The sequence below is a fragment of the Meles meles genome, chromosome 8 (assembly GCF_922984935.1).
Source record: "Meles meles chromosome 8, mMelMel3.1 paternal haplotype, whole genome shotgun sequence".
Lineage (NCBI taxonomy): Eukaryota > Metazoa > Chordata > Mammalia > Carnivora > Mustelidae > Meles > Meles meles.
Genome location: NC_060073.1, coordinates 11,874,786 through 11,885,329, shown reverse-complemented (window position 1 = coordinate 11,885,329; position 10,544 = coordinate 11,874,786). Strand labels below are relative to the sequence as shown.

The window sequence follows — 10,544 nt, the reverse complement described above, 5'->3', positions numbered from 1 at the left end:
AATGATGAGACCGTTCATCATGTAGGATGAAAGTATGACCTCCAGAACTTAAAGGTATTGTGCTTGTGTGGAATCAATTCAGCTGTCAGTCCATTTGGCATACTATCTGTGTCAAATTAATCTTTCTTTACCCAAAGGCAGTATGAATTTTGTTAGAGTCCATTCCTGTGCATGTTACTGGGGGTTAAGTTTTCTGAAAGGACAAATCTGGACAGAACCTCAGCAGAACCATCTCTTCTTTTGTAATCTCATCAAGGCATCTTTGATTTCCTTGTTTCTCAGACTGTAAATCAAGGGATTCAACATCGGAATGACCACAGTGTAGAATACTGATGCAAATCTGTCAAAGCTGGAGGAACCGCCAGAGCTGGAACTCAAATAGACATAAGCAGTTGAAGTGTAGAAAAGGGAAACCGCTGTCAAATGAGAAGCACACGTGTTGAAAGCCTTGGACCTGCCTTTAGCTGAAGTGATCTTCATGATGGACATGACAATATACCCATAGGATATCATGATAATGAGGGCATTTATTATCCCAAAGAGCATTGCTAATATAGCAATCAACAGTTGCACAAAGAAAGTATCAGTGCAGGATAGGATTATCAGTTGGGGCATGTCACAGAAGAAGTGCTTGATGACATTAGGCCCACAAAAGTGGAGCTGAAACATGGTACACAATTGGGATATAGAAGCAGAAAGTCCAGCCAAATAGGATCCCAGCACCATCCGAATACAGAGGGTGGGTGACATGATGGATGAATAGAGAAGTGGATTGCAAATGGCACTATATCGGTCATAAGCCATGGCTGTCATGAGACAAGACTCACTCAGTCCCATGGTTGAAAAAACAAAGTACTGAACAGCACAACCCACAAAGGTGATGGTCTGCTGCTCTTGGAAAAAGTTGGAGAGCATCTTGGGAGCTATAGAGGTCACATAGCAGATATCGATGAACGACAGATTACTGAGGAAGAAGTACATGGGTGTGTGGAGGTGAGAGTCCACCCTTATTAAGATGATGAGGCACAGGTTCCAAGTCAGAGTCAAAACGTAGATCAGCAGGAATACAACAAAGAGCACTGCTAGGATTCTGGGAAAATCAGAGAATCCCAAAAGGATGAAATAGGTGATCCGTGTAAAATTTCCTCCCCCAATCATTGGCTTGCTGCTTCTAAAATCAGGAAAGAGAGAAGAGAATGTACTGCTGACTCAGGTGAGATGACAGTATTACAATTCCTATATGTGCTGTTTTTTCCCTCCATGGAGTGTTGGGAGAGAATCAATGTCTCACTGCCCTGATGAAAAGACCCAGCTCTTCAACTCAAATTATTAAGAAAAGCGATTTTAAATGTGCTTCAAGATAATGATGTATTATATGTTACCTAATAGAATTGAAATAAAAAAAAAGAAAAAAGTGCTTCCGGTTCTCAATTATTTCATAAAGTCTCATGAAGATTAAAGATATATGTTTGAATTTGAAGCTAAAATAATATAAATGAAGTGATTATTATAGAGATCATTCATTAAAAGCTTTTTAAAACCTCTGATAATTCATTATATAACCACTGCTTTACAAGACCATAAGTAGAATCACTCTAGATTAAAACTGAGATAGCCCTTCAGGCCCACATAGTCATCTAGACAATGTTTTGAAATTTCCTCTTTTATCCTTAAGAAAAGTTATTTATCCTCTTTTCAATAATTTCACAAGCTTGTATTTGGATAGAGTTAATGTGTTATCTTCTAGCTGGCCTGGAAAATTATATCATAACTTATGACTCTGATAATATTTTCTTGAGGCACAGTATATGTGCCCAATGAAGTTATGGAACAAGTCTTCTTAGGGAAGTCTTTGTACTAAGTATACCAAAGGGAAGGTGGTATAGCTCACTATTGACCCCAACATTTTTTCAACATTGCGGTACTTTACTACTGAGTAACAACATGAGAACAAATTGAGAACATTAAAGGTTCAGATTTGGAGTTTTGTCTGATACCCTCTCGCTTTATGAGCTTGACCCAGTAGCTTAAACACAAAAGACTGATTTACTGAAAATGAAGTGATAGATCTACGAGCCCCTAGACTATAAGATAACTAGGATAGTTACAAGAAAATTCATGGAGATGATCAGCACACAATTCTGTACACAGTAATAGTTCAATAGGTGTTGGCTATTATTATCATGGATGGCTTCTAGATAACCATGAATGATAACTGTTCACATGGATAGGAATGTTAACAGTGCTATAGTTATATGAGTTAATCTGAGGAAACTCCTGAGGCATCACTGACCTTGTAGACAGTGAAGAATCATTACATTTAGGCAGATGTAGATTCAGACCTCAGGTAGAAGCAAATCAAACCACCTAGGGTCATGAAGATACAAAGCACATAAACAATTTTCTATTTAGTTATTTGAGTTTGAGTACACTTGGTTAACTGAAAACCAGCATCAACCTATGATGGACCCTGATGCAGAAGAAAAGTAAGTAATTTAAATTACCAAGTACCACATAGCTATATTTCATGTGTTTTATTGATACGGTCATCATGTTAGAGCTAATTAACTGATAAATAGTAGATTGTAACTATGACTTATGCTCCATAACCGCCCGTCCTTCCTTCAGATGAAAGAGTAAATCAATGAGGACAGCTAAGAAATTTTTGAAAAAATATTAGTAATTAAAGAGACATGAACTTGGAGGGGAGTCAAGATGGCAGGGAAGTAGGAGGAGCCGCCGTTTCAACCTGTACCCTAAAGTGAGCTGATTGCCCACCAAAGAACTCCAATCACCCATGAAATCAACCTGAGATCAGAATTATACACGTCTAGATCTCTACAGGAGCAGAAGATGCCAGTGGCAGGTAAACCAGAGTGGGAACGTTGGACTGATATCAGAAGATAAACAAAAGGGGGAGGGAGCCACCAGAGGTGACCGACTGGAAAGTAATACCCCAATACGAGAGTGCCCTGCATCTGGGGACCAACATTAGCTTGGAGTCTGGTTGAAAGCACTCAAAAAAAAAAAAAAAGGAACAAAGGATCGTGGAGGGAAATTGTGGGAATCAGGGTGGTTAGGGACAGGGGCTTAAATCCCCTCTGTCCCCAGAGGACAGCCTCCCCTGGCGCTAAGCCAGAGAGAGTGTGGCGGAGAAACCAGGTCTTGGTCCCTGAGCCACCAGTGCGCGCCTAGACTGGCAGCAGACATATCCACAGAGACCTTACAGATCAAAAAGAACTGGCATGATATATTCAGAGCACTAAATGAGAAAAACATGCAGCCAAGAATACTATATCTGTCTAGGCTATCATTGAAAATAGAAGGAGAGAGAAAAAGCTTCCAGAACAAACAAAAACTGAAAGAATTTACAAACACCAAACCAGCTCTACAGGAAATATTGAAAGGGTCCTCTAAGCAAAGAGAGAGCCTAAAAGTAGTAGATCAGAAAGGAACAGAGACAATATACAGTAACAGTCACCTTACAGGCTACTAATGGCACTAAAGTCATATCTCTCAATAGTTACCCTGAATGTTAATGGGCTAAATGCCCCAATCAAAAGACAAAGGGTATCAGAATGGATAAAAAAACAAAACCCATCTATATGTTGCCTACAAGAAACTCATTTTAGACCCAAAGACACCTCCAGATTTAAAGTGAGGGGATGGAAAAAAATTTACCATGCTAATGGGCATCAGAAGAAAGCTGAGGTGGCAATCCTTATATCAGATCAATTAGATTTTAAGCCAAAGACTTTAATAAGAGGTGAGGAAGGACACTATATCATACTCAAAGGAGCGTCCCAACAAGAAGATCTAACAATTTTAAATATCTATGCCCCTAACGGGAGAGCAGCCAACTATATCAACGAATTAATAACAAAATCAAAGAAACACATCAAAAATAATACAATAATAGTAAGGGACTTTAACACTCCCTTCACTGAAATGGACAGATCGTCCAAGTGAAAGATCAACAAGGAAATAAAGGCCTTAAATGGCACACTGGACCAGATGGACATCACAGATATATTCAGAACATTTCATCCCAAAGCAACAGAATACACATTCTTCTATAGTGCACATGGAACATTCTCCAGAATAGATCACATACTGGGTGCTAAGTCAGGTCTCAACTGCTATCAAAAGATTTGGATTCTTCCCTGCATATTTTCAGACCACAATGCTCTGAAGCTAGAACTCAATCGCAAGAGGAAATTTGGAAAGAATACAAATACATGGAGACTAAACAGCATCCTTCTAAAGAATGAATGGGTCAACCAGAAAATTAAGAAGAATTTAAAAAATTCATGGAAACAAATGATAATGAAAACACAATGGTTCAAAATCTGTGGGACACAGCAAAGGCAGTCCTGAGAGGAAAATATATAGCAGTACTGCCTTTCTCAAGAAACAAGAAAGGTCTCAAGTACACAACCTAACCCTACACCTAAAGGGGCTGGAGAAAGAACAACAAAGAAAGCCTAAACCCAGAAGGAGAAGATAAATAATGAAGATCAGAGCAGAAATCAATGAAATAGAAACAAAAAAAATCAATAGAACAAATCAAGGAAACTAGGAGCTGGTTCTTTGAAAGAATTAATAAGATTGATAAACCCCTGGCCAGACTTATCAAAAAAGAGAAAGGACCCAAATAAATAAAATCATGAATGAAAGAGGAGAGTCACAACTAAAACCAAAGAAATACAGACAATTATAAGAACATACCATGAGCAACTCTACGCCAACAAATTTGACAATGTGGAAGAAATGGATGAATTCCTAGACACATATAAACTACCACAACTGAACCAGGAAGAAATAGAAAACCTAAACAGACCCATAATCAGTAAGGAGATAGAAACAGTCATCAAAAATCTCCAAACAAACAAAAGCCCAAGGCCAGATGGCTTCCCAGGGGAATTCTACCACACATTTAAAAAAGAACTAATTCCTATTCTCCTAAAACTGTTCCAAAAAATAGAAATGGAAGGAAAACTTCCAAACTCATTTTATGAGCCCAGCATCACCTTGATCCCAAAACCAGACAAAGATCCCATCAAAAAAGAGAACTACATGGGGCGCCTGGGTGGCTCAGTGGTTAAAGCATCTGCCATTACTCAGGTCATGATCCCAGGGTCCTGGGATCGAGCCCCGCATCGGGCTCTCTGCTTGGCAAGGAGCCTGCTTCCTCCTCTCTCTCTCTCTCTCTGCCTGCCTCTCTCACTACTTGTGATCTCTATCTGTCAAATAAATAAATAAAATATTTTTTTAAAAAAAGAGAGAACTACAGACCAATATCCTTGATGAACACAGATGCGAAAAATCTCACCAAAATACTAGCCAATAGGATTCAGCAGTACATTAAAAGGATTATTCATCACGACCAATTGGAATTTATTCCAGGGCTGCAAGGTTGGTTCAACATCCACAAATCAATCAATGTGATACAATACTTTAAAAAAAGAAAGAACAAGACCCATATGATACTCTCAATAGATGCTGAAAAAGCATTTGACAAAGTAAAGCATCCCTTCCTGATCCAAACTCTTCAATGTGTAGAGATAGAGGGCACATACCTCAATATTATCAAAGCCATCTATGAAAAACCCACTGCTAATATCATTCTCAATGGAGAAAAAATGAGAGCTTTTCCACTAAGGTCAGGAACACAGCAAGGATGTCCATTATCACCACTGCTATTCAACATAGTACCAGAAGTCCTAGCCTCAGCAATCAGATAACAAAAAGAAATTAAAGGCATCCAAATTGGCAAAGAAGAAGTCAAACTCTCATTCTTTGCAGATGATATGATACTATATGTGGAAAACCCAAAAGACTCTGCTCCCAATCTGCTAGAACTTGTACAGGAATTCAGTAAAGTGTCAGGTTATAAAATCATTGCACTGAAATAAGTTGCATTTCTATACACCAACAACAAGACAAAAGAAAGAGAAATTAAGGAGTCAATCCCATTTACAATTGCACCCAAACCCATAAGATGCCTAGGAATAAACCTGTCCAAAGAGGCAAGGAATCTATACTCAGAAAACTATAAAGTACTCATGAAAGAAATTGAGGAAGACACAAAGAAATCGAAAAATGTTCCATGCTCATGGACTGGAAGAACAAATGAAATAGTGAAAATGTCTATGCTACCTAAAGCAACGTACACATTTAAAAGACCAATATCCTTGATGAACACAGATGCAAAAATTCTCACCAAAATACTAGCCAATAGGATTCAACAGTACATTAAAAGGATTATTCACCACGATCAAGTGGGATTTATTCCAGGGCTGCAGGGTTGGTTCAACATCCACAAATCAATCAATGTGATAGAACACATTAATAAAAGAAAGAACAAGAACCATATGATACTCTCAATAGATGCTGAAAAAGCATTTGACAAAGTATAGCATCCCTTCCTGATCAAAACTCTTCAATGTGTAGAGATAGAGGGCACATACCTCAATATTATCAAAGCCATCTATGAAAAACCCACCGCAAATATCATTCTCAATGGAGAAAAACTGAAAGCTTTTCCGCTAAGGTCAGGAACACGGCAGGGATGTCCATTATCACCACTGCTATTCAACATAGTACCAGAAGTCCTAGCCTCAGAAATCAGACAACAAAAAGAAATTAAAGGCATCCAAATTGGCAAAGAAGAAGTCAAACTATCACTCTTTGCAGATGATATGATACTATATGTGGAAAACCCAAAAGACTCCACTCCAAAACTGCTAGAACTTGTACAGGAATTCAGTAAAGTGTCAGGATATAAAATCAATGCACAGAAATCAGTTGCATTTCTGTACACCAACAACAAGACAGAAGAAAGAGAAATTAAGGAGTCAATCCCATTTACAATTGTACCCAAAACTATAAGATACCTAGGAATAAACCTAACCAAAGAGGCTAAGAATCTATACGCAGAAAATTATAAAGTACTCATGAAAGAAATTGAGGAAGACACAAAGAAATGGAAAGATGTTCCATGCTCTTGGATTGGAAGAATTGCAATCCCTATAAAAAAAACCATCCATTTTTTTTCAAAGAAATGGAACAAATAATCCTAAAATGTATATGGAACGAGAAAAGACCTCGAATAGCCAAAGGAATATTGAAAAAGAAAGCCAAAGTTGGTGGCATCACAATTCCAGACTTCAAGCTCTATTACAAAGCTGTCATCATCAAGACAGCATGGTACTGGCACAAAAACAGACACATAGATCAATGGAACAGAATAGAGAGCCCAGAAATAGACCCTCAACTCTATGGTCAGCTAATCTTTGACAAAGCAGGAAAGAATGTCCAGTGGAAAAAAGACAGCCTCTTCAATAAATGGTGCTGGGAAAATTGGACAGCCACATGCAGAAAAATGAAATTGGACCACTTCCTTACACCACACATGAAAATAGACTCAAAATAGATGAAGGACCTCAATGTGAGAAAGGAATCCATCAAAATCCTTGAGAACACAGGCAGCAACCTCTTCGACCTCAGCTGCAGCAACATCTTCCTAGGAACATCACCAAAGGCAAGGGAAACAAGGGCAAAAATGAACTATTGGGACTTCATCAAGATCAAAAGCTTTTTCACAGCAAAGGAAACAGTTAACAAAACCAAGACAAAACTGACAGAATGGGAAAAGATACTTGCAAATGACATATCAGATAAAAGGCTAGTGTCCAAAATCTATAGGGAACTTAGCAAACTCAACACCCAAAGAACGAATAATCCAATCAAGAAATGGGCAGAAGACATGAACAGACATTTGTGCAAAGAAGACATCCAGATTGCCAACAGACACATGAAAAAGTGCTCCACATCACTTGGCATCAGGGAAAAACAAATTAAAATCACAATGAGATATCACCTTACACCAATCAGAATGGCTAAAATTAACAAGTCAGGAAATAACAGATTTTGGCGAGGATGCAGAGAAAGGGGAACCCTCCTACACTGTTGGTGGGAATGCAAGCTGGTGCAACCACTCTGGAAAACAGCATGGAGGTTCCTCAAAATGTTGAAAAAAGAACCACCCTATGACCCAGCAATTGCACTACTGGGTATTTATCCTAAAGATACAAACGTAGTGATCCGAAGGGGCACGTGCACCCGAATGTTTATAGCAGCAATGTCTACAAAAGCCAAACTATGGAAAGAACCTAGATGTCCATCAGCAGATGAATGGATAAAGAAGATGTAGTATATATACACAATGGAATACTATGCAGCCATCAAAAGAAATGAAATCTTGCCATTTGTGATGACATGGATGGAACTAGAGGGCATCATGCTTAGTGAAATAAGTCAATTGGAGAAAGACAACTATCATATGATCGCCCTGATGTGAGGACATGGAGATGCAACATGGGGGGTTAGGGAGATAGGAGAATAAATGAAACAAGATAGGGTTGGGAGGGAGACAAACCATAAGTGACTCTTAATCTCACAAAACAAACTGGGGGTTGCTGGGGTGAGGGGGAGTTGGGAGAGGGGGAGTGGGGTTATGGACTTTGGGGAGGGTATGTGCTATGGTGAGTGCTGTGAAGTGTGTAAACCTGGCAATTCACAGACCTGTACCCCTGGGGATTAAAATATATTATATGTTTATAAAAAAATAAAAAATAAATAAAAATTTTTTTAAAAATTCCCAAAGCAACACCTGGGTGGCTCAGTGGGTTAAGCCTCTGCCTTCAGTTCAGGCCGTGATCTCAGGGTTCTGGGATAGAGCCCCGCATCAGGCCCTCTGCTGAGCGGGGAGCCAGCACCCCCCCCACCTCTCTGTTTACATGTGATCTATGACTCTCAAGTTAATAAATAAAATCTTTTAAAAAACCAAACTCCAAAAAAACAAGAGTCCAGGACCTGAAAGATTCCCTGAGCAATTCTACCAAACATTCAAGAAGAAATAATACCTATTCTCCTGAAGCTGTTTCCAAAAATAGAAACAGAAGGAAAACATCCATACTATGAAACCAGGACTACCTTGATCATCAAACCAGGCATAGACCCCATCAAAAAGGAGAGTTTCAGAATAATATCCCTGATGAATATGGATGCCAAGATTCTCAACAAGATCCTAGCTTATAAGATCCAACAGTACATTAAAAAGATTAGCTCTTCACTTTCTCATCACATTCTGGTGACAGAGGCAGCAAGATGTAAAGGTTTTCATGTGACTCAGCATTCCCAAAAAGATAAGGAATTGTGGCTTGTTCTACTAATTCAGAACAAAAGGTATCTTCTTGAACTTTGGTAAGCTATAGGAAAAGGGGGGAAATTCACTTTTTGTTATGTTTTTGCACGAGTCCACCATTTCCCAAGACACGTTAAAGAAATGGTAACTGGTGTAAATATTAATTGGAGGGGAATGGAACCAGTGTTCAGGTCCTAGAGGCAGAAAGGTATCCCCCCAAGATCATAGAATCTAGAAAGACCTCAAGACACCTGGTTGTGAAAATGATGAATCATAATTTTAGACAAGAGCTCTTGAAAGCAGCTATGGGGAAGAGATTCCTTACATACAGAGGATGGCCCATCAGAATAATGTCAGATCTGTCCACAGAAACCTGGCAAGCCAGAAAGGGCTGGCAAGATTTACTCAGGGCACTAAATGAAAAGAACATGCAGCCAAGAATACTTTTTGCAACAATTCTGACATTCAGAATGGGTGGAGAGATAAAGAGCTTCCAAGACCTGCAAGGTTTAAAAGAACATGTGACCACCAAGTCAGCACTACAAGAAATATGCTATAAAAGAGGAAAAAGCCCAAGAATATCATTGAACAGAAATCTACGGAGACTATCTATAGAAACAAGGACTTCACAGGTAACACGATGTCCATAACAATGTATCTCTCAATAATCACTCTCAACATGAATGGCCTAAATGTGCCCATAAAATGACACAGGGTTGCAGGTTGCATAAAACGACAGGACCCATCCATACATTGTCTATAAGAGACCCGTTTTGAACCTAAGGATGCATCCAGACTGAAAGTGAAGGGATGGAGAGGAATATTTCATGCCAATGAGCCTGAAAAGAAGGCTCGGGTAGTGATTCTCATATCAGATAAATTAGATTTAAAACTAAAGACTGTAGTCAGGACAGAAGCAGAAGGATACTACATAATTCTTAAAGGGTCTATCCACAAAGAATATCTAACAACTGTAAATATTTATGCCCCCAAAATGGGAGCAGCCAATTACATAAGAAAACTGTTAATCAAGATAAAGAGTCATATTGAAACAAGAGCATTGAATGACACATTGGACCAGATGGACCTCATAGATATATACAGAACAATCCACTCTAAAACAACAGAATACTCATTCTTCTCAAGTGCACATTGAACCTTCTCCAGAATAGTTTACATATTATGTCACAAATCACAGCTCAACTGATACCAAAGGATTGAGATTATTTGCTGCTTATTTTTAGATCACAGTGCTTTGAACCTGGAGTTCAACCACAAGGAAAAGTTTGAAAGGAATTCAAACACCAGCAAGCTAAAGAACACCTTGCTTAAGAAT

General features: G+C 38.8%; 1 protein-coding gene across 1 annotated transcript; it reads right to left on the bottom strand.

The window, feature by feature from the left end:
* Window positions 1–219: 219 nt before the first annotated feature.
* LOC123949726 (olfactory receptor 5AN1-like) lies at window positions 220–1,158 on the bottom strand. The gene has a single exon (XM_046017307.1). It carries the CDS (start codon window positions 1,156–1,158, stop codon window positions 220–222), a length of 939 nt encoding a protein of 312 aa, XP_045873263.1.
* Window positions 1,159–10,544: the final 9,386 nt, after the last annotated feature.